Below are 25,709 nucleotides of genomic sequence, written 5' to 3'. Positions count from 1 at the left end.
AAGAAACAAGTAGTTTTATAAATGCTCATCTGAAACCTCTTAGAAATTTCCTAAATTTACGGTTAAAATTTTTGTCAACAGTAACTGCATTGCATAAACATCTTAAATTTGTTTTCTTCTAAAATACGAGATACCAAAGTGAATTACGTCGGAGAGTATCACTGTAACAGCAAAGAGTGCTTTCGTGGCACATTTCCAAATGGCAAAGGTAATAAAATGGATGCGTGCTTCAGTCGGAATTCATAATAAACGAGTGCCTTTGCTGATGTGACTTAGCTGTGTCTACGAATCCCGCCAGATATGCACGTAGCATACCTTAAGCAACTCGTAGCACATAGCTACGAATTGCTTTAGATATTCTACGTGGAAAACTACGATAAATTTTAACTTATTTTAAAGCAACATTTATAACCATCACCATTATATATATATATATATATATATATATATATATATAGGATATCCATTTTTAAACGTGGATTTTATTCAAAGATTTCCAATAAAATAGATTAAAACCGAGCGAGACCAACCCAAGTTGGATCCGGATTCATCCTTGGCTCGCCTATTATGGTCTTCGCTGCCGGCCTATGCATCAACACAACGGTACAACATCAACACTATACAGTTCTACTAGGGGAGAGCGGTTTACTACGTTGTACTGTACTACGTAGTACTGTACTACGTTGAAATGCATCTGTCCAGCTTCTGTTTTATTTTTAAGATCACGGATCCTTCCGCTTCGTGAACTCAATTTCGATGAAGCAGTAGAAGCTCCCGGGCTAACAGCATTTAACGGAAACTAAGCAAGTGTAAAACGTATGACACGAAAAGTATAATTATTTAATGCAATATGTGATTTAAAAAAATTGTCATTTGCTGGAAGATACAGAATTCACAAGAACAAGCCGTGTATTTATATCAGTTCAATCGGTTCAAAATTTAACATGTTGAAGGTTAACAAAAGTAACACAAAATTCATACCTCCACGAACTCGTGTATAAAAGTTTTATACATAAGTTGTATGTGTATTAGTTGTCAAAACAAGGTGGTTGGAAAAAGGTGTCAAAGATTTAAAGCGGTTATTATATAGTTCATTGGCTGTCAATTAATATACTGTATATCCTATCCAAAAATCAGTGGTTTAGTAAATTATAATTAAGAAAAAATTTTCGAAATTTGAACTACTGCATATTAAATTTAATTGTTATTTACTATTTGTTCTATCAGACTTTTTACTAACAAAAATTATGTCAAATTCTAATAGAAAAAAAAATATTAATGTAACGTGTTTCGAAATGGTAACTTTATATGGATTCTTTGAAAATCGATGTAAAAAATTAAAGCATTTTATTAGCAAATGAACTTTATACATTAGTCTTTTTAAACTTTTTTCATCAATTAAGTACTTATTTAAGTATTGTTAAAACCTTTATAATCTTCCCACCTTTATGATATAAGTCCACTATTATAGATACAGAATGTAGGCTAGTTTATAAAGTCCAAAGTCACATACCAAGTGCGAAAATTTATCTCATATATTCTATAATTTAAGTCTACGTTAGCTACGCGACTACGGCGTAGCAGCGTAGCGTTAGTAATAAAACGTGATACTTTTACGCTTTACTTTTTTATTTTCAGGTCGACGGCGTGTCGTTGCACGGTGTAACTAACCACAAGGCTGTAGCGCTGCTACGTGATGCGAAAGGACCCATCGTACGGTTGAAAGCTTTAAGGTGACTCCATATGTGTATATCAAAAGTCGTTTTATTATAGAATGAATAATCTTTTATTTAACCCTGATTATTATAAGATTCAAAATAGATACTGTAGTGTAAATAAATATACCATATACCTTTAAATATAAGGACTTTGTGAAATTTATTAACGAACAACTTTTTTACATTAAAAATAAAGATTAAAAGAATTAGTTATCAAGTGTGCACTTAATCGTTTTCAAAAATAGCGTTAAACTATTGCTTACATAAAGTTAAATATTATAATCAATAGCTTAACTCAATCGTATAACATTTTTGAGATTGTTAATATTATAACATTTGAAATAAGACGTTAGTTTGTGGTTATTTTGAAACTTTATATTTTGCTAAAGTTTTTTTTTGCTAATACTCAAAATATTTGCTTAAAAAAACAAAAAAATTTTTACGTTAATTCTTTTCTTCTGTTTGTACGTACCTTCAGATTTTTTTAGCTCTCGTTAAGTTTTTATTCGGGTCTACTTATTAATTTTAATTTATTTATTTAATTAAATATAAATCATTGTTTACTATCAATTAAGGGAATGAGATCAATGTCTTTATTTTTTATGTCTTATTATATTATATTATATTACATTATATTATATTATATTATATTATATTATATTATATTATATTATATTACATTATATTATATTATATTATATTATATTATATTATATTATATTATATTATATTATATTATATTATATTATATTATATTATATTATATTATATTATATTATATTATATTATATTATATTATATTATATTATATTATATTATATTATATTATATTATATTATATTATATTATATTATATTATATTATATTATATTATATTATATTATATTATATTAAGTATTCTTTAAGCTTGATAATCAAAAATAAATAAATAAGAATAAATAATCATATTTTTAGTACAAAAACATAGAGGTAATATGTAGAAAGTCGTTAATAAACATTGGATACTACTGAATCAAAAAAATGTGATTTAGAACTTTCCATAAATATAAAATTACTTACGATTAATGATAAGGTAAAAGAAATAATTTCTCGTAGTACCACAATATTGTTTCAGAAACAATGGCGATAGTACACAGATATACAAAAATAAGGTTTTTGGATGACATAGGCCACCTTCAACTGGTCGTATTAAAACCCTCTGTAGTATGCCTATATCCAGCTGTAAAAGTTATCATGATGATGGTGAATAAAATAATATTTTTCTAGTGGTTTGTGGAAAAGAACGTATTTTTTACTAGCTTTAAAAATTTTAAACGAACTTCAATAATTCTTCGTTAAAATGTGTACAATTGTAACTGAAAGATATATAATTACACCACATCAACATTAGAGTTCAATGACTTTTGTTAAATCTACTTTCTTGGTAAAATTACCCCCACCATACTTTACGATATGCCTTAGGTACACTTTAACAGCTACATTCTTGATAGTAATTATATTGAAGATGATGAAGTTATTGAACGAGACTTCATCCTCCCAATTCATCTATTACATTCATTACAATAGATATTTACTATTGCCGTTACAAAAAAAGATATTGTTCCTTCTCAGATATTTACGTGGGGCGGGGTTTGAAAGACTGCAGAAGGCGTTAGCTGCGCAGGACGGTCGGAGATCTCCTATTGCTCCCCCCAGTCCTTCCGTTACGTCTCTCGCCAAATACAGCTTCAGTGTGGTGAGTAGAGTAACTTAAACTTAGTTATCTGTCAAGCTAAATAAGACATTATTAACTATTAGTTTATTACAATTCGGTGTGGTACCACAGAAGGTTCTCATACACTCTACAGGTATGAATTTTTTAATTTAGACCTTTTTTAAAGATATATGAATAAGAGATTAGACTTGACAAGATGAGACTGAATGTAGAGTCAATATATTTAGTCTCTTAAATACATCAAACAAAATAATTCATTTATATAAATTTTCCAGTGGCAAAGTTCGTAACATAAATTCTGATTATAGCATACGATTACTATAAATTGTTTATTGTAATAAAAATTGAAAATAAACATTTTGCGGAATTTATTTTTTAATCGCTAATATGGTTTTTGTATTTCGTACCACTTGCTGCAGGAGTAATCGTGGTTCGACTAACCTCGCAAACGATATTTACGTTTTGGTCCTCATCATTTCCGTCGTAGGGCGTCCAGTACTGGACATAAACCTCCCCTAATAGGACCTATTGGATTACCATATTATGACAACAAAGTCGTCTGTCAACTTTGTGGGTGGACATCGTTGAATAGACCGAAATGCACAACACATGTTTGACCGTTTAGCATTGACCGTATCACTTGACAATAAAGCTAGATTGATGTGTTATTTATTAGTTATTAACTTTGACATTTACCTTATAAAAAATGAATTCTTGCTTCTGTAGCTTCGATAAAAATATATAATGATTTCAGTATGACGAGTCTACGGTGATAGAAGCGGAAGCTGACTCGGAGTTACAGCCTCACCTGCCCTCCCCGAGCTCGCCCTCGGAGGAGGCCGAGATCGTGATCGGCCGAGACGACGACATCCCCGAGCGGGAGGTGCGACGCATTCAGGACAAGTGGCGGGACATCCTGCACAACGAGAAGGATTGGCCTGGCAATCAATACCAGTACGACATTATTGTAAGTGTAATCGCATTTTGTACTTACGATTACAGAGATGACTGGTATAAAATGCCTATAAATATCTATATCAGCCGCCCTACCCACAAATGTTTCCATTTATCGGTTAACATATACATATATACCATCATATATCGATTTTAGGAATACGACATTTAGTTATTTATGACACCTAAATCAATAAAATTTCAACAGGAAGATACAAGACTTGATAATAACAGATATAGAACTGGTTAAAAATTAATTTTAAGTACTTTTAAGCTTGCTTTTTTATAGCTCAAACTCAACGCAGTGTTATTGTTTTCATTAATTTTCGTTGAATCGTCGATTTATTACAGTTCTTAGTAATATCGTATATTGATGTAAAAGTAATAATTTTCGTTTTTTTTTTTTTTTTTTTAATTTAAGTAATGATGGAAATGAAACGTAACGTAACGACACGTTTAATATATTCTAATTACATACATTTTATACAATATTTATGTAATATTCAGCTTCGATAAATAAACACTAATAATATTTATTAAGAATATTTATAACTAAGGTATCTAAAGTAATTTCTTTAGAAAGCTATATCAAAATATATCTCTTATAAATCACAGCGGTATAAAATGTTAATAAAGTTATTACATTCATTATCCTTACATAAATATTAATTACTTTACAATATCATATATATACTAATCTACGTGATTATACTTCTACAATAACATTGAAAAATGTAGTACTAATATAACTTACTGTTACCTGAGAAATACATCTAACGACCACACACACACTACGACCTAATCGAATAAAATAATTAATAATAAATTCATAGTGAATTTATTGTATATGGTGGAAGTTGGAGCGAGAGATATAACAGCAAAATCTGTCTGTAACCTGCTGAAGGATTCAGGCCTTTCAAATGCGAACATCAAGAGTTCCAAATCTTCATTTTTGCGATCGTTTAAAATTTGTTGATAAAAAAACTCCTCTTACTACTTATTAAGTCGGTAAAAGATGAACGGCAATTCATTGTAAAGAAGCTTTGAAAAACCTGTTGCGGTGGTAGCCAGCCTTGACCACCTTACCTGCATGGTGAATTCATGGAATACTGCGAAGTTATGTCATGCAAGCTGAGAGTAAATTGTTGAGGAAGTCGATAGTAATGTAGAATTTTGTAAATAGTTCTCATTATAAAGGTTATATTAAATTTTTCTAATTTACAGGTGGGTTCAATAATGAAAGAGAAGGAGAATGGTCTGGGTATCTCTTTGGAGGGCACTGTAAGAGTCGTGGGCGGAAAGGAGGTGCAAGCTAGGCACTACATCCGGGCGATCGCCCCGACAGGCCCTGTCGCAAAGCTAGGGATATACAGAGTCGGCGACGAGCTTTTAGAGGTAAACGAACTACAAATAAATCTCTATCAAAACTAAAACACTTCCTTATGAAAAGTGTTTTATTTTATTTTATAATTAAATGAGTATCTTTTATTATTTTTAATTTTAGATTTTAATAATTTAATACTTAATTCAATAATCATAGTAAATTTGCCGCCTGTTCTTTTACGTGAGGCGTTATGTGTCTCTTTAACATTAATCACACCAATATTTACTATGTACCTATTTCTACCATAGCGGGTCAAATGACCCGACTTTTGGGAAAGAAATTTATTATAAAAATTAATTCTATCATAATTAAACAAAATACACTGACAATATCTATTACGAGTACAAACGCAAAAAAATCAGAATTATTGATCACTTTCTCAACGTATTTTTTAAATTTTCAATGCAAAATTTCAAAATGGTTCATTTGAGCCGTAATTGTATATTTAGTGTTAAACTTTAGATACACATCGTTTTGTCATATTTTCAATTATCACTTATAAAATTCAAGTGTAATCTTTATTTAGAGAACTTAAAAATAAAAATAACATAAAAACAAAACACGTTTGAGTCTATTATGTTCTCTTCAGAGGGCTCAGTTGGGAACTTCGTAGTTTTAAGTTATAGGATTATAGGAAAGCTTAATATAGTTCCATTTCCGTCAAATTGGGCTGATCCGCCATTATTTTTCATGTGGATAATAACATGAATATATAAATTAATACATAAATTACTTAAATGGAAAGTTAAATCTTGATAAACTTCTACGAAAGGTGGTTTTGTAATTACTTAGTCTGGCCATAAATACTGTTACTATTCAAAAAAAGAAAATATTACGTTTGAATTTGGAATCTGTCATTTTTATATGATTGCTTGATGTGTTTTCTTATTTTCGCGCCATTATATTGTTAAATATTTTGTTATATTAAAATGGAGTGGGGTGATAAAGAGAACCGAATCGCTGTGATTGCCTTACATAAAGTAGGTATGGAGAAAAGTGCAATTTTTAAAACCCTCCACCCGCTTGGTATTAGTCAAATGTTTGTTTACCGGGCTATTGATAGGTACAATGATACCTCCTCTGTTTGTGACAGAAAAAGATCTGGCCGTCCACGTACCGTTCGTGTGAAAAAGGTGATTAAAGCAGTTAGGGAAAGAATTCGAAGAAATCCTGTCCGTAAGCAAAAGATTTTATCTCGGGAGATGAAGATAGCTCCTAGAACCATGTCGCGTATATTAAAAGATGACTTAGGACTTGCAGCCTATAAGAGACGTACTGGTCACTTCTTAACTGATAATTTAAAGAAGAATAGGGTGGTAAAATCCAAACAACTACTTAAGCGGTACGCAAAGGGAGGTCACAAAAAAATTTTGTTTACGGATGAGAAAATTTTTACAATTGAGCAGTATTTTAATAAACAAAATGACCGTATTTATGCTGGAAGCTCTAAAGAAGCTTCGCAATTAGTAAACAGAGTACAACGTGGGCATTATCCCACTTCAGTGATGGTTTGGTGGGGTGTTAGCTATGAAGGGGTGACTGAGCCATATTTTTGTGAAAAAGGTATTAAAACGTCGGCACAAGTTTATCAAAATACCATTCTTGAGACGGTAGTTAAGCCTTTAACTAACACCATGTTCAATAACAAAGAATGGTGCTTTCAACAAGACTCGGCACCGGGTCATAGAGCTCGATCCACCCAATCTTGGTTGAAAACTAACGTTCCGGACTTTATCAGCACTGAAAACTGGCCGTCGTCAAGTCCTGACCTAAATCCATTGGATTATGATTTATGGTCAGTTTTAGAGAGTAAGGCTTGCTCTAAACGCCATGATAATTTGGAGTCCCTAAAACGATCCATTCGGTTGGCAGTGAAGAATTTTCCTCTAGAAAGAGTTCGTGCTGCTATTGATAACTGGCCTCAACGTTTAAAAGACTGTATTGCAGCCAATGGAGACCACTTCGAATAAACATTGTATATTTTTAATAGTTATATATTGATGTATTAAACTAACTCACTATGAAAGGAATAAATGTTACGTATAAAAAAAAAATCGTGCTTTTCTTTATAACAATATTTATGGCAAGACTAAGTATATACTGCAAAGTTTAAAATATGGAAAACTGTAAATGCTAATATATTGCAAGGAAGCTTTCTTAGACCTGCTACTTATTGAAGCTAAGTGAATATTTACTTTAGCATTTTATTTACTTTGACCTTAAAAAAAACTTAATTATACTGCATAAAGTCGTAGAACTAAATTTATAAATATGATTTGGTTAATTTGAATATGATATTCTTTACGCAGGTTAATGGTTGGAGAGTACTAGGATCGCATCACGTCGAAGTGGTGACAAGATTACGAGCTGTCACCTCTCCCGTACTATTGGTTTGCGTTAGAAAGAGACAGGATGAGAAGGAAGCATCTTGTGACGGTGGCTTTGCAAAGGTTAGAAAATGTTTTAAATATTAACCTTTCGATCTGACGAAGCGTCTTAGAAGATAATATACTTTGTTATACTCTTAAAGTATTGGGATTTATATTAATTGGAATTGAAAGGTTTTGTTGAAGCAACCAAGAGCCGGTACACGAGTTCGTAGAGGCGCCGTGGATAGGCCACCGATTACTTGGACTGACGACAAAGTCAAGTTGGGGGAAGTCGTGTGGGCTGCGCAAGGCTGTCATTATGGCCATATTTAGGGAGGGAGGAGGTATACGTTGCAGTGCACGTCTATGTACTGACATGATAATAACTTAAATGGTGCGATGGCAGTCAATAGTTCTATCTCTCTCTGTATCCTACGACAACAAGAGTGTCAATCTCTTAATTCGTTTAATTCGTTAGATGATAAAAACGTAAATCTATTATATTTAATGGAATCAGGCGTTATTTTGCGGAAGACCATCCTAAGTAAGAAAAGGACTAATATTTAGCCACTTCCGTACATGCAGTGGTAGTCGAGCAACAAAGTGCACCGCACGCCAGCCCGCTGATAAATGCATATGCGGCAAACAATGCGAATTACACAAGTGCCACCGTCAAATCACTCAACACGTGTTTCACCCCTCCACGGGGCATCTTCAGGAGTTATGTTACACCATGATTAGTACCATGACTATGTGTTTTTCTGGCGGGCGGTGCACTTTGTTACACGACTACCACTGCATGTGCGGAAGTGGCTAAATATTGCTCCTTTTCTTACTAAATCTATTATACCACAAACCTGGAACCACTTTAGTCCACTGCAATAGCCGAAAGACCCATCGTAGTCTTTAAAACTTGTTTAAAATATGGTAATAAGTGGCCATGCAGATTTAATTTTTGAAATGTAGTTACGCAAACAAACCATCCATTACTTTGTTATACGTACAAACCAGACGAAGAAAAATGCTTCGCTTACTTAAAATATCATAAAGAGAGAAATTAACATTATATGTCAAAGAAACACATGTGAAATGACAACTTACTTGCTTTCAAATAATGTATGGTACGCCATATACGAAAATCAATAATTTAAAAAATAATGTAATGGTTACATACTAAAAATAGCGTTTTTAATATTTTGATTACCACATATTAAAATTAATAATTGTTTACTATTTTTCACGCAGAGATTTTTAAGGCAGATATTATCTTATCGCATTAAAAAAGTAAACGTAACATATTTCAGAGTGATCACTTTATACAGGTTGATTGGAATTAGGTATAAACGCTTTAATAACCACAACCAATCACCCTGTATACAAGACTGCTACTACAGGTATTATACTCGTATTAATAAGAATGTAAATTTTCTTTGCATCCAGAGTGCGATTATTGGAGGCAGTCTCCAGGACCTCCTCACGCCACCTCAACGTCTAATCAAGGCAAAATCGGAAAGTTCTGTTGCCTCCCTCTGCAGTGCTAACACAGTCTTATCTACAGGTATCGACCATGACGGTAAGAAGTTTTAAAATTTATTTACGTTTAACTATAGTGTATAGGTGTATATCTCAGCAACAGAATATTTAACTAATACTGTTGCTGTAGAAATTTAACAGACTTAAAACTGATGGAAATCTGAAAGTGCAAGATCAGGGATATATGGCGGATGTATGATTGCCACCCAGTCAAACTTCTTTAACTTTTGATAAAGAAAAATGGGCACTGAAAGAAACACTTTTAAATTAAAAATCTTTTTGGGTGTCTAAAGTCATAAGCTAGTTGTTTTCTTTAATATACGAACTCTTTTCTCTTCAATAATATTTCAGTGATTTTTATTTATTACGTATGGTCTGCTTTTTCTGTAATGTTAGTAAGTAATTTTTTTACTGTTGTGTCATCTGTAAAAGAACACATAACGGAAACATTATTTATGCAGTAACTTTTAACGTACTTTTAAAGTCATGTTTTCTGCTGTAAAAGTATTTGTGGACTAGCTTCATCATGAAAGAGCACACATCTTCTATTGATTGATTCTGGCAGTTTTCTTCTAATCTCTAGCTTAATCTCATCAATTATTGGTAATAAAGACACGAATTAATGTTTCAACCTTTCAATAAAAACAAAAAAGAACACCATAATAAATAATATTCTTCCAATAACATTATACACAGTATTACATTATTACAAGTTCTAGGGCTTATTGTTGATTGAACTCCACTTTGATCACCATTTATCAATCTTTATAAAGACGGTTCGGCTTCATCACATCTAAATTAAAAATTATTAAGCCCTATTTATTAAGGACTCTTTCAAAAAGGTCAAAACTCTTTGGTGTTCAACTTTCAATTCTGCACTTAGATCCTAACTACTAATATTTTGATCATGACTCACTAATTCAAATATGACTTCCAAGTTTATGTAAATAGGCACTCAGATTGAGTTGCCTTTTTGAATTCAAATTTTTCAGATTAAAAATGCTTATACTAACTTTTTGCTTCTATTACTGCATTGAGTCTATAAAAGAAAAAACAGTTTTTATCGCGGCTTGCGTTGCATTTTTTCCATTTTCGAAGTAAAATTTTAGAATATGTCGAATTTTATCAACAAATTTACTGATTTCGGTTGAAAAAAAAAACAAATGAACATCTTATCCTAAATTTTACTAACTCGCATCTTATTTTAAAATGTAACCCTTTTTAATGGCACTAAAACCAGCCAGATACATATTACACGACCAAAGAAATTTTTATTAAAAGTTTATAAATACTATTTGCAAAAGATATTCTTTATGTAAATAAAAACTAAAGAATGCATTTTTGTATTTTTTTTATTGTTGTAGAATTCTGCTCAGATGATCTAGAACGCAACAGATCCAGATCTTTGGAGCCTCTGAGTGGACTTGCGATGTGGAGTGACCACGTCGATTACATCCAGCTACAGAAGGAGGACAGAGGGCTCGGGTTCTCAATATTAGACTATCTGGTAATTACAATATTCATATACTTATAGTCTACAGAATGCTCTCCCTGGAGACATTTAAAACCAATATTAAAAATGTTACTGAAAAAAAATTCTATCCTAGAGTACTATGCTGATTAAGAAAAGGACCAATATTTAGCCACTTTCGCACATGCAGTAGTAGTCGTGAAACAAAGTGCACCGCCAAGTTCAGAGAGAGAGAGAGACTCTATGTTTGGCACTAGTTGGTGTAACATAACTCCTGAAGATGCCCCGTGGAGGGGTGAAACACGTGTTGAGTGATTTGGCGGTGGCAGTTGTGTGTTTCGCATTGTTTGCCGCAAACGCTTTTATCAGCGGGCTGGCGGGCGGTGCACTTTGTTGCACGACTACTACTGCATGTGCGGAAGTGGCTAAATATTGGTCATTTTCTTACTTAGGATGGACTTCGGCAAGGTAACGCCTGATTCCATTAAATACTATGCTGATGTTAATGCGTGAAATTAAATGTTGTTAATAACTCAGGAAGCTAATTATTGTCGCGCACTCTTTATAAAACTATATTTATAAAGAGCAACTGTTGAGTTTCTCTCAGCAGAACTGCCTTCCGAGTCGGTGATAGGTCAATATAGGTACAGCAATGCTGATATTTTATGTTGATTGGTGATTCGAAAGTGCTTTTAACAGCCAATTTGCATAAAGAATATTTTGATTCTGAATATCCATAGACGAATGGCAGTAATCGATATATATTTAATAGAATCAGGCGTTACCTTGCGGAAGTCCATCCTAAGTAAGAAAAGGACCAATATTTAGCCACTTCCGCACATGTAGTGGTAGTCGTGCAACAAAGTGCACCGCCCGCCAGCCCGTTGATAAATGCGTATGGGGTAAACAATGCGAATCACACAACCGCCACCGCCAAATTACTCAACACGTTTGAGCTGCATGTGCGGAAGTCGCTAAATATTGGTCCTTTTCTTACTTAGTAATCGATATAGTCTAGCGGATTACCAAGTTGAAGTGACCTTTTTAAGATCGACGAAAAGCCCAGCGCTATCAGAAGCAGGATGTACCAATATCCAGCTGTGGACGTCGTATAGCTTAAATGATTACACCGTCAGAGATTTGGCGAGAAATGAAAGCGTCTTGTTTGTTCAAGTGATGCTTTATTTTGGTATCCTTATACGAAAATAATCCCTTTTAATGTACACAATTTCCTAATAATATTATTACTATATATAATATCTACTTGTTATATAAATATATATATATATAAATATATATATAAATATATATATATATATATATATATATATATATATATATATATATATATATATATATATATATATATATATATATAAGCATAAGGCTCTCTTTACGGTAAACGAAAAGAGAGCCTTATGCTTGAATTTTGAATTTTAAAACATAATTTGCTCCATCTCCTTGAAAGATGATGATTACCGTGTCTTCTCACACAGGACCCTTCAGACCCTGGCAGCTCAGTGATCGTGGTTCGGTCAGTGGTAGCAGGCGGTGCGGCGGCTGCAGATGGACGGCTGGCTCCTGGAGACCGCCTCGTCTCCGTCAACGGTCTAGATGTCTCTAGGGCTTCCTTGGCTACTGCTGTTAGGGCCATAAAGAGTGCACCCAAGGGTAAGATGGAATACACTTTAAATTAAAAAAAAAAAACTTTTAAAAATATTTACATTCATATTTTAAAAATATTGATAAATATAAAGGAAAGAAGGAGATAAGATATTATAAGAATATCAACAAAAGGAACGTTTACTCAGCTATGCACCGTAATACAGCCTGACGTACACTACAGCGCTGATTTTCAGTAAAGGACCTAATTGTCTACACAATTAAGTCTAAACTTTATTGCTCGCTAGATAGTATTGGGAGATAAAATTAGATTAAATAAACATGACATAAATAATAAAATACTTCCCTAGGCTTAATCTGATTATTTAGACCTGATTTATAAAAATGAGTAACAAATTTAAATCACATAAAACAAATGAAATAAATAAAACAAAATATCCTTCAACTTATCGTTTTATTTAATTGTATCCGTAATTTAACAAAATATTCAAAAGTAAGGGAAAACAAAAAAATATATACATATGTAATCAGTATAAACTTTTATATTATATTTTATTGGAATTATAACCATTTAAATTTATAAAAACCTAAGCTCGCGATTTCTTAGAGATCAAATTGAAATGAGGAGATCCGTAGATGAACAAAGTTGAACAAGTGGCTTAACGAAGTGGAAAAGCAGTTGCTAGGCAACATAGGGTGCAGAACAAATAGACTATAGGGTGTTAAAGTTCTGAAGCCTACTCATAACATGGAAAAATAACTTTATTGAAATCGTTGGTATACCCTAGGTGCTGGTCACTTTCAACCAGTCTTATTAGAAAAGACGTCACACATTTGAAAAGATAATAAAAAAAAAATCATAAAACTTTATATCATAATAAGTTGTACAATCTGTATATCACGAGTGAAGGCAGTCACATGTGAGAAATAAAAACACTGACTCTTATCTTATCGAATACAATCTTAATAAAACCTTAAGAATTGCAAACAAAGTTTAAAACTAAGTATCATTAGGAATTATATTATCACGCAGTTAACACGATCGTTATATTTTTGGTTCGGTAGTTGCTAGTTCGTTTATTTGAATCTAGTTTTTTGTTGTATTAAAGTAAGTGTTATATAATAACGAGTATGTTATGTGTAGTATGTTTAGTGATGTTATTGTTGTGTGTCAAGGTGACGGTTTAATTACTACCACATGTATTCGAAAGATGTGTTATTTAATGGTGCCGAAATTAAACATAGCAATAGAAGAATAATCACTTTTCGGAGACAACTTTGTGACTATGCGTACACTAGCCTGTAATTCTACGAACACTCAATAATTACACCTGAAATTGCCTATCACAGCACGTATTTTGTTTTATCTCACCGCTAGTCAGATGCAGTGAAAGAAGCAATAAAGCATGGAATACACAATAGAGCCTCCATAACTAATCGTTAATTAACCCGCCTATCCCTTCTTGATCTCTCGCCGTCAGCCCCGACTGGCTCGATTGTAGAATTCGTCCTTAGTATCTGGCAGACTCTTTTGTGCTAGATATTTAAGCGGTTGTCACGTTGTAAAGAGGTTTGGTTAACAAATTTAATATATTAGAGATAAATATACCAAAATGAATCGAACGGCGGGTCCAATAAACTTGTTGGATTTGTACTATACTACCTACCACAGTATGAGTAATCAATGTAAACATAATACTTTATGCAGTGAGAAAGTAACGCGTTTGGGATTTTTATAGAAACCCCTTATCAGAAATCGATCGCCAAAAATAAATTCTTCTATTCTATTCTTGCTTACTTGATATGTCTGCACCGCCCCGGGTTTACTGGTACAGATTGTATATAAGTCATTAAATCTGCCGTTTTAAAATGTATAAAGATAGTGAATAAATAAATAAAGAAGTATTTCAACAGGTACAGTGACGATTGGAGTAGCAAAACCATTGCCTTGCAGCACGGTTGTCGGTGGCGAGAAAGCCAATGGTCACAGCATGCAGGGAAGTCAGGTAAGACAGATTTTTAGAATTTATTCAACTTATAGTTAATTTCTATTTGTAAACATAAGGACATTCGGTATCAAAAATAGAAATTTTTAAGTGTTATTAGAAGATTTCGTAGTCTACATTCATGAATATTCAAATGATTTAATGAATTTAAAAACTAAAAATAAAAATAATTTGTAAAATCTAAATGCAAAATGAGGAAATGTTTACTCCATCGAACACTTTTAAATTTTTAATTTAAATATTTCCGGTTTGTTGATTGGAATCAATATTATTTTTTTTTTTCATTTCCAAAGAGTATTATTAACACAAAACAAAAAATTACAACGTATTTTGTAGAAAAAAAAAATTATGCTGTAAACATACTACGGAATTTGTGCTCGACAGTACTTTTTAATGCATATGGAAAAAATTGATAATTTGGTAATACGTGTTCAAGAAATGAAATAATTTTCAATAAAAATAAATAAATGGTATTAAATGTAATTTTCAAGTACCGTGTTAGCGTCGTCCATCTGTAAGAAAATATTCGAATGTTTCGATATTGTACACTCAGGGGAAAAAGTAAGTCACATTTTATTTTATTAAAGCTTTATCTTCATAAACGCTTAGAGCAGTACAAACCTGTCAAACTTATTAGCATGCGATTTTATTAACATTAATAATTAGTTTTTGTACAATAAAGGGACTTTACCGCTCTAAGACTTCAACTATCACTATCGACTTCATATACTTCTATAAATAACTTTAACTAATCCCTTTAGTGTACAATATTTTCATTTGCATGCATTAATAGCACAATATATCAATCTACGAATGTCTAACCAAAATTACTAGTTTATATTAAATGTTACCATGTCTTGATATCGTGGATCAAGAAAATGTAACATATTATCTTCTTCTAGACAAAGTAAATACGTAATTATATTTAGCGCCTCACATGGCTCACGTCAAGTACATTATTATTTTAAAACTAATATTAGTTTTTATTAAAAAAAAATATTTCTATCACTGAACGCGTGCTAATAACAATAACTAATATTGCATACCTAAATATACACGCATTTATTGCTTAATTTTAGCGCCATCTATGTGAGGATTTAAGTCTGTTAAAATTTTGCGCATTGTCAAGAGATGTCGCTTTATTAAATTTTAGTATAATTATTATTTTGTAACTGCAAACATTTTTAATACACATTCGTAATTGTTTATTGCACTATACCATCATCATAATATTTCATACTTAACTCTTTATTATGTAGTTTAAATTTAATTTTCCTTTATATTAAAGTTTAATCACTTTTTTTGCAGAAAGTAGAATACTTTACGAAAATTCTTCGTCTGATCATGTCGTTGCATCGAGACATCATGGAGTTGCAACTGCAGTGTTCACAGAATGCGATGCATATTCCTCCTCCCCGGCCTACTTTCAGAATATCCCCGAAAATAAAAGCGGAAATTACAATGAAATGACAAGTAGACAAACTGAACTGCATCGTAAACGTCGAAGTACCGAGCGTTGCAAGTGACGGTTTCGAAGACACTGAGACGAGAATTTGAAGTAATTATATAAAAACACGAGGATGGCCGCCTAGCCTTATAAAGAACCCAGACTTATGTACACTTAAGTTTAAATTCACAAATTCGCTGAAATGCTGAAAAAAAAATTTTATATACCCACGTGTTGGCTTACAACCCATATATCTATTCATGGCTTTTTTTTGTCTCGAAACATTATAAAAGTAATACTTATAAAAGTATAGTTGTCTTTTTGTATTTGTCTTAAGACACGATGTAGATAATAAGTATGTTTTAGAAGCATGAGTGTAATGAGACTTCAAAAGAATGTTTTAATCGCAACAAAAGTTTTGCGGATATTAAATAGTAAGACGCTGAAAGCGAATAACCTAAATCTAGTCAACGTATCGTGGTTTTAGCAATGAGTTATCTCACAAGGGCCTCAGCTTAAATTGTTCTATTTTTTGGCTGACTGGCCTCCACCATTTAGCTTTTAGGTCGTCTTTACTGCCAGCGTCTTGAACATGGGAGTCAATCAGAAGCTAACTTTATTTTTTGTTTGTTATTGATTAAAAAGGATTTAAATGTTATTATAACAATAACAATTCAATTTGCATATGTAAGGTGATTAAATCCAAAAATCACCGGCGCAAGACCGGCACTGCGAAAGGAATTCTTTCTCTTAGTGCCGTGTCTCTCGTTTTTTGGCACGTGGCGGACTCTTTCTCGCAGTAAAAATAATATATTAGATATCTAAAAATTAATAGTTCGGCAACGAAGTTAGAATGTTCAAATGCAGTGCAGATACCTTAGCATTTTACTTTGTGCGATGTCGGCGCCGTACTGGCTGCTACAATTTGGTTGGTAGGCATCTCGTGTTGGCGCGAGACCGGCTCTATACTGTACACCCTGCATTTCGCGCCGGCGCGAGATCGGAATCTGAGTTGTAGAATTTAGTGTGCTTTTATGATCAGAGAGGGTTAATCGTTGCGTTAAGCAAGTCGATTCACGGGTGCCCGAGAGGACCAATCCTTGATCGAATGTCATTGCATGGATAGCATTAGTGTTACTTCGAAAAATATTATCGCTAATAGTAGTGTATCTTAGAATGAAAGTATATGGTATTTAAATTTGAGATTACTACATTCGTTTAGTCTACACGGGGGAGTGTAAATTTTAGAAATGCCTGAATAATAAATGTTATGATGTTTAAAATATATGTTAAATGATACACGGTGTATTGTAAGTAGAAGACAGTCGTACACTAGATCATTTGTAGTAATAGAGTTATTGCATCTTTTTAGACAATTACAATTTCTCTCTTTAGGTATTTAGCTAAAGATGATTCTTAGGCATTCACTTGATCCGTCCATCGTAATATGGAGCGATGTGTGGATTTTGGTCATACGCACAAGACTCGACACTTCGACTACTTCTCTGCGTAGCATCATCTTTCTTTCACGTTGCGTTGTCAAAATAATATATAATACGTCCTAGAACAATTCCTGTAATTTCTTGATCTTGAGTTTTAGATGAATACGAGTACTGTATTATACGGATTCTAAAATTTCAAAATAAAATTCTGGTTACGTCATTGTTACGTCAACATGACATTTGCATATATTTTTAATATATTTATTGGCTACAAAATCGGTAGTAATATTCAGCCAAAGAAATTCTTGGTATAAATCGGTTGTGAACGCTCAAAAACCTACCGTAACTAGTAGTTTTTGAAAAAGGTACATGTAATTGCTATATTTACGTAAGATAGGGTAAAATATTTTCAAGTGGGTGATTATTTTTTTTGTTAGCATTTACAGTACCAGGGTTTTTTATATGTCCAACGTTTTTGGGAGAGACTTTACATTATCGGGTAAATATTTTTTTTCAACATTTCCATTTTATTCATCATTTTCCTTACATCCTTCTCAATTTCTTATATACTGTCCTTCTCTCTTTCCCATTCTCTTTTATATCTTCTTTCGTATAATACTTTGTTTCTTTCCTTTCCCCAGTTCTCATCTGTAGATCACAGATTATTACAGTATCACAGTTTATTTGAATCGTAATTGACTTTTATTTACATATTATTTTAATTTTTAATTCTAATAATGTTTTTTCCTGAGTAAAATTCTTTTTAATAACCTTATTTATGTACCTTTTTTTGCTTTCCAAAGGGTTTTATCCCACCCTTGTGTTTCATCCCTGAGTATTATTTTTGTCTATACAGTATCTGGTTAGAGGTGTTAAAACACAGTATGCGTCCAGCTTAGACTTCTTTGAAGTGACTAGTACTTATAGATCGAGAAGCTCGTGGATCATTTTACCTGACTGAGTCCCAGGAGTTCACAAAAGTTCAATTTAACTTTGGTCACTAAAACGAGTTTAGCATTCTAATTCGGAGGTACTCGTGTGGATTGAATCCCGGGTCGTTTTGTGGCTATTCTCTGATCACTAAGACCGTCTAGCCAAGCGAATTGCCAAGTGTCCGCTGGAGCCCTAAAGTGGAGGCTTTGAACTATTAAGCGCAGCGTGGGATATCCACACATCGGGAGATGTGACCTTGTTGAGGTCGTTAGAAAACTCTGAATAAACCGATCTTATTGAAAGTCTATGATGAAGCCAATGTTCATCAATGAACGTCCAAATGATAATAATAATGAAAAGCTATCTTTGGATATATCTGCTGGTTTTAATTGTCGTCAAGTATTTTATAAGCATTGGCTGTTGTAATATATTTCGAAAATAGAATGCGTCGTTTCGTTCGAGTGACGTGAGAAAGAACTTGGCTCATACAACAAAGTGACAAGTTTTATTGCATCTTTACTATCATAAGACATTAAATGGATGTTAGTACATAGATGATATTTGGGAATTGGTCATATGTCAATGTTTTCGTCAATTTAAATGTGATAGAGAGATTGTTGTAAGTGTAAGATTATAGATATGATGTTAATAATAATAAATTAGGGCATTGCATATGAAATGCTTCGGTATCGATAGGCTAAGTTTTAGTTTATTCGGTATCGTCACACATTTTTTATAGGAAGAGCGGTATATCAATTTTATGACTCTACTGAGTACGTATTATAATATTACTCTTCCTTTTCCGGTCATATGAGTGACTTTTAATGTCATTACTAGTAATGTGATGGAAAAGAAAAGTTGTAGGATTAAAAATACCATCTATAATTTTGGGTAAAAGGCTTTTGTTTGCTCGAATGGCATTTATAGATTCAGCGGATTTTTAATGACATAGTATTGAAGGTGTATCCTAAATTTCGTTCTTAACTAAGCTCTGGGATTCCTCAAAAAGGTTCCGCTAAGGTTGTTGCAAGAATTTTATTAACTAGTAGTAGTATAATCCTAGCCAAACTCAACTTTGAATTGGCTTATCCATGGAGTAAATGTATATGGCATTCATAATGCCATAATGTATGGCATTCTGTACGCAATATGTATTATGATACAAGAGTCCCAGATCTAGTCTAACTTTGACTTGGTCGATTGTCTGACATCACTTTGGAAATCTTTGGCGGTACTGAAGAATTGACGTGAGAGGTAATATCTCCTCTTCTGTCAATTCTTGCGTCACTTCTATTGGCGGCCCTCTTCACTTGAGAGAACATCGTGATCTTGTCTAGATTGTACTGTCAAATGTTTCCTTGTATAGGAGCGAGAAGTAAAGGCTTCTTTCTATAGGGTCTGGGCAGAGAAAACCTAACCTTGACTTGGTCGGTTGCTAGCGCTCAAAGAAATGAAGAAAATACTAGCAACGCTAACGAATGATCTATAATTGATATCTTCAGTCGTTCTTGTATTACTATCACAGCTAAATATCGTGATGCTTCTATATTGCTGTCTTCGAATGTATATATTTCATTCAAAATTTTCGTTATAACATGAATGATAATATGACGTATGAATGTATTGGAATAAATTTTATTTAGTAAGTGTATAGAGGCGATTTCTTATCCGTGAAAGAAAAGAATAAGTGACGGAATAGGTGACATCTTGTATATATGTCCGGTAGTCTCCGCTAGTCAGGGTGGCATCTAACAAATCTTGTCTAGATATACCGTCATATGTGTCTTTATATAGGCGTGAGGATTTATTCTATATCGAACATAAATAGGTGATTTTATTTACCAAAAAAAACTTTTAATTTGAGCTTAAACACACCGTCCATTCGTGACTTAGATATAAGTATGTTTTGCACGTTTTTTAAATGTATATATTTTATTTGCCACTGCAACGAATAATCGGCTAGAAGAAGCATTCGACCGCTTGAATACAGGTGATTCGGAACATATCATAGCTTTGTAAGTGTTAGTATGATTATAGTTATAACGTGTTAGATGGTATAGTAATGAAGATCTATAAAATAAAGCGTCTTTGACCCAAATCTACACGCCGATTGGATATAGTTGTAAAAACTTTAAAGAGATGAACGTATAGCTCATTTGTCAGCAAATTTTAAAGTTTTTACACCTATTTTCAAACAACCTTTATAAGGTTGTCACTCTAAAATATGTAACACTAATTTACTTTTTTCTATTGCAATAACTATTATTTCTGGCGGTATGGAGAGACAGTTATCGATATATAATTTTATTATGTAGTAACCTGAGTTATGAAAACTGTTTTGTTAACCTCATTAAGGCTTCGTTATTTCCTATTTCTGGAACTTTTGATTTTTTAATAGCATGTACCATATACTAATGGACTATAGCTACAACTATATAATCAACTCTTTACAGCTTTTGTAACTTTAACCAACCACGCAGTATATTACGAAATAAAAAAAAGATTTTTATTTTTGGTTTGTTTAAACTAACACGTGTCAAGATGTTCGATATTGACGTAAAAATAAACCATCTATCAAAGAAATATAAATACATTAAATATGAATACATTCTATTTCGCGTGTAATTAGATATTGCTCAAAAATTTAAATAACGTTAGTAAACATGTAAGTCTCTATTGAATATCTAATTCACTTGTTTAACAATGTTGCTTACCTCGTGATCAAATTTCTTCTTTGGAATTGAGGTTTTCGATCATATATATTTTATCACGAGTTTATTCACTTTTCTAAGTGATTACATAGGATTATTTACAGTGAACGTTTGTTTACGTCATGAGAAAATCTCAATTTAATAGAAATTAAAATCAGAATTACGTTTTAATGCCATGAACTTATAGCTACCGTGGTTTCAAATACACTCAGATCTTAGAAGAGAAAAGTTCATTTTATTTATTTTTTTAAACCATTTTTTTGTGGCTCTGTGCTTCAATTATATATATCGTTATTGGTTATTTTTATATTAATGTGATCATTAAATAGTGTGATTAGCCAACATAACTGTTATTTTTAAAAATGCCTAGCGGTGTTTATATTATAAAATGATATATAAAATATTTGTGAAAAAATGTGTAAATTTTTTTGTACGTTAATTTTTAAATACATATATATATATATATATATATTTTGATATAGTACTACCGAAATACACTTTACTACGCCTTAAGTATGCGCTATGAGACGAGGGGTGTTTCAGATATTCCGTTACGTCAGTCCACTATTAACACTCGCGACAGCGCTTAAGATCTTTCTAGGCTGCGCTTTCCTGGGGTACAGTAGTTTCCATGACACTATAAAAACTATATTAGAGAATAAATTGTCATTTAGATGTGATACATGTGGGAAAATTTGATGTTATTGATATAGGCTATTAAATTTATGTTAAATGTCAAGGAAAAAGATATTATATCACCAGTTTTATAAAGCGATCAACACATTTTGATCCGCGGAACGATTAAATATAAATAAATGTTTAATTTTTTTTTCGTGCAAAAGTTATTAAGCAGTATTGAAGTACATTGTCAATAGTTTTTTACTTTAACATGCGATTCCTCTAAATCATTGGTTCTCAACCTTTTTTGGACTATCGTCTCATTCAGAAGAATAAAAAATTGCGTCCATTTGTTCGGACTCTTTACCGCCACCATTAAAAAATCTAACTGGCGTCTATCACGGCCCCGTTTGGAACAAATTCACTTTATGCACAGAGATAGTTGAAAATGTTTGTATAGCAGACTAAGCATTTGGATACATTTTTATCACAGTAACATAAGTGTTAATTTGTGTTATTTATCATAATGTTCGTGTATATCGGTGTAAAAAGGTGTTAAATGTTGTTGTAACAAGCTTTGTTGAATGTATCGCAATAAATGTTAATAATAAATAAAAGAAAGTTTTATTTCAACGAGTAATCACTGATATCATCATTTTTGTTTTAAAGGTAATAATTTTATCTCCTCCTTTAGGTTTTTAGCACCGAAATGAGTCTTAGATGAGGTTTAGACCAAAATTTGGGAAACTTTTTTTCTTAACCATCTTGAAGTGGCAGCGGGCAGACCACATAGCACTAAGGACTGTGGGCCGCCAGGTCCTTAAGTTGAGTGTAGACCATGTACCAGGAACCACAGCTTTGGAGCTCCCACTAGATGGACAAACGACCTTACTAAGGTCGACTGCAGGCCGCTTTCATCCGGTCCTAATGAAAATTTTCGTGGCTTATGTCCGACAGTTTACATTTTACGGTTGAAATGATTATGATAATGACTGTCAAATTTTAAACCTTCTGTGTGTATTATCATGTCTTATATAATTCAGAGAAGATACGAGTATTATATTTTCAATAATTTTTGACGTAGTGTGTGGTGTTAATAAAATCAGTGTCATCTTAGTCTGTCTAATTACAACCCGTAGGTAGTAGTTTGACTGTGTATACTTTATTACTAATGTCACGCATTCACAAAATACTAGAGATAAATATAAGTAATTGAAGATTGAAATAAGGATCTATGAACTAAAATTTTTTTAGTATCAAGATTATTAAATCTATCCTGCAGTCATACTAATAATTTATTTCTGCGTATTCCCAGAAATTTTATTGTTTTTTGTATAACTTTCTGGAATACGACATAATAGCTGATAATTAAATGTTTGGCTCCAAAAAAAAGATACAATTTTTTTCAGTATTGGAGTTTTGATTATATTGTTTTATTTTGAATATTAATAAAATGCATATTCACAGGAATGTGTCAACTCTATCGCATCTGACGACCACACGGGTATGGACTCATTCCACGAATGCCTTCAAGAATATGGAGAAGGAATAGAAGTTGTTCAGATTTGCTTGGAACCAGAAGAATCATCTATAAAAGACGACGAACTATCCGCATTATGCGATCTCAGTTTTGATGAGTGTAATAAAAAAGAGAAAAAGGAACAGGATCAGATATGTGATGAAAAAGATGATATGGACGACAAAGAGAAAGTTAACGGAATAACAGAATTGAAATCTTCCAAATCTGAGGAGTCTTTAGATGAACATGACGACGAATTGACTATAACTGAAGATGATGTTCTAGCTACGCCAAGGGAATTAAATATAAGAAGTAAATCTGCTGATAGAAAGGAAGCTACTGAAAGTAGAAGTCTATCTAAGCAAAATAGCAAAGATTTATCTACATCCGATGAAATGGTATTTGCAGTAACGCCAACAGGCTTAGAGAGGATAAGCTTTGAAAAATATTGGAAAGAGTGTGACGTAGCCGAACGCAAGGAGGACGTCATACAGAAGGTAAAAAGCGACGAAAGCTGGAAAGAATGTTTAGTCTCGCCCACTGATGATACGGCAAGTTATTATGACGCATCCACAAGAATATCCGTCCAGGAGGAAACCAGCGCACTACTCTATATCGATCACGAAATAGAAGGCTACGAAACGTGTCTCGACGACGATCCGTGTTCACTAAAGTGTTTTGAAAACAACGAATATAAAATGAACGGAGACGAGCAGATCAAAGACTTCAGTAAACAAGATGAAATAGCTAATAGGAACAAAGAAAATGAAACATGTGCCAAAATAAATTCCGATCAGAACACAGCCGATGGTGTCGACGAAGTGTCGTCTTACACGAGGCCTTACGTACAGGAACACATTATAAAACAAATGAAATCATTGCGAATAGAGCCATTGAACATAAACATTAGCACGAAGAAAATTAAGAAAAAGAGTCCAACTAAACCGTCCAAGAAGGAACGCAGATGCATCGAATATTACAACGATCAAGATGAATGTTTAAAGGAAATACGACAGAAGAAGCTAGAAGAAGAAAAGAATAAATTAGACGAGAAGACAACGTTTAAGAAGAATATTGTAACAAAAGAAAAGAAGATGATGTTGAAAAGACAAGAGCCTAGTGAAGAATCTACAGACTTAGAGAATAATTACGTTCCAGGGTGCCATAAATGTTTCTTAGAGAATTACGCGTATGCTATAACTAAGGCTTATATAGCTGAAGCAAATGCTTGTAAATATTGTGAAGTGATTAGAGAGATGCTTGAACCTTCAAAGAGGATACCTGATAGAAGAATGTCAGCGCCAGCTGTCATCCATTTAGAGAGTCCAGGATCTGAAACTGAAGAAGAAGATTTATTAGCAGTCCCGGTTGTTAAGGACAGGAGACAATCGGCTGGACCTTTGACATTTCTAGTGCCTTCTCGAAGACCCAGGTAAGAATTTTTATCATGTATTTTCATACTAGATACTGTTGTATTGTTCGCTGACTAATTTTAACGATCTTTAATATTTAGCCATACATGGTTAAACCATCGATTTAGAACTTCCTTCTATTAATACGTTCAGTATAATATTAGGACTAATTATTCCTCTGCATTGTTTATTACATTTTGTAAAAAGATATATACGAGTTTGGTTACAGAATCATTAAAAAATATATATTTAATTATAATTAACTATAATGTATAATATTATATTTAACTTAAAATTTAAATTATTAATTTAGCAATTATTATCCGTTATTTATTACACTTTTGCTTCTTTATCGTTATAAATTTTCTTGTGGTAGAAGGGTCAACAACATTTGAAACATTAAAAAATATTATTAAGACAATTTAGTAAATATCATTTTTTTAGAACACTTTTCTTATATTTATCTTATTGATTATTTAGTTCATTGCTTCTATTTCCGTAACACAAATCGTCTATCAAAGATAGTATAGGGGCGGAAATGTTCTACGGAATTTGGTCTTACATTATGCTCTTACAAGGATTGCTTCGCCTCTTTATAGCGTTTTTTATTTTAATATTTTTTTTCGGAAAACTTTCATCATTGAAAAGTTTCGACAAATCAAAATAATACGATAAAAGTAGAGATTTCGATAAAATAAATATATAATTTACTTATGTACATATTTTTCGATTAAGGCTGATTTGTTGGTGATTTGGAAAGCCGGCTTAAGAATTTTTTATTGACAAAATTACGAGATACGGTTCCAGCAACGCAAAAGGCCCAGGTCCATCCCTTACAATAGGTGTTTATCAGCT

The 25,709-nt window shown here is 32.6% G+C and overlaps 1 protein-coding gene across 1 annotated transcript in view; it reads left to right on the top strand.

Annotated features, from left to right (window-relative positions):
- Positions 1-25,709, top strand: part of LOC137924604 (multiple PDZ domain protein-like) — a 215,245-nt gene that overhangs the window by 52,077 nt on the left and 137,459 nt on the right. The window contains exons 8-17 of the mRNA XM_068768020.1: positions 1,639-1,733; positions 3,330-3,453; positions 4,187-4,399; positions 5,611-5,781; positions 8,080-8,220; positions 9,580-9,712; positions 11,037-11,179; positions 12,640-12,814; positions 14,681-14,772; positions 23,391-24,874. Coding sequence (XP_068624121.1) covers positions 1,639-1,733; positions 3,330-3,453; positions 4,187-4,399; positions 5,611-5,781; positions 8,080-8,220; positions 9,580-9,712; positions 11,037-11,179; positions 12,640-12,814; positions 14,681-14,772; positions 23,391-24,874 — 2,771 coding nt within the window. The remainder of the gene's footprint in view (positions 1-1,638; positions 1,734-3,329; positions 3,454-4,186; positions 4,400-5,610; positions 5,782-8,079; positions 8,221-9,579; positions 9,713-11,036; positions 11,180-12,639; positions 12,815-14,680; positions 14,773-23,390; positions 24,875-25,709) is intronic.

The sequence above is a fragment of the Battus philenor genome, unplaced genomic scaffold, assembly GCF_028537555.1.
Source record: "Battus philenor isolate CCGP_79_NKW_IND1 unplaced genomic scaffold, ilBatPhil1.0.hap1 SCAF_24, whole genome shotgun sequence".
NCBI lineage: Eukaryota > Metazoa > Arthropoda > Insecta > Lepidoptera > Papilionidae > Battus > Battus philenor.
This window is presented reverse-complemented; position numbering and strand designations above follow the sequence as displayed.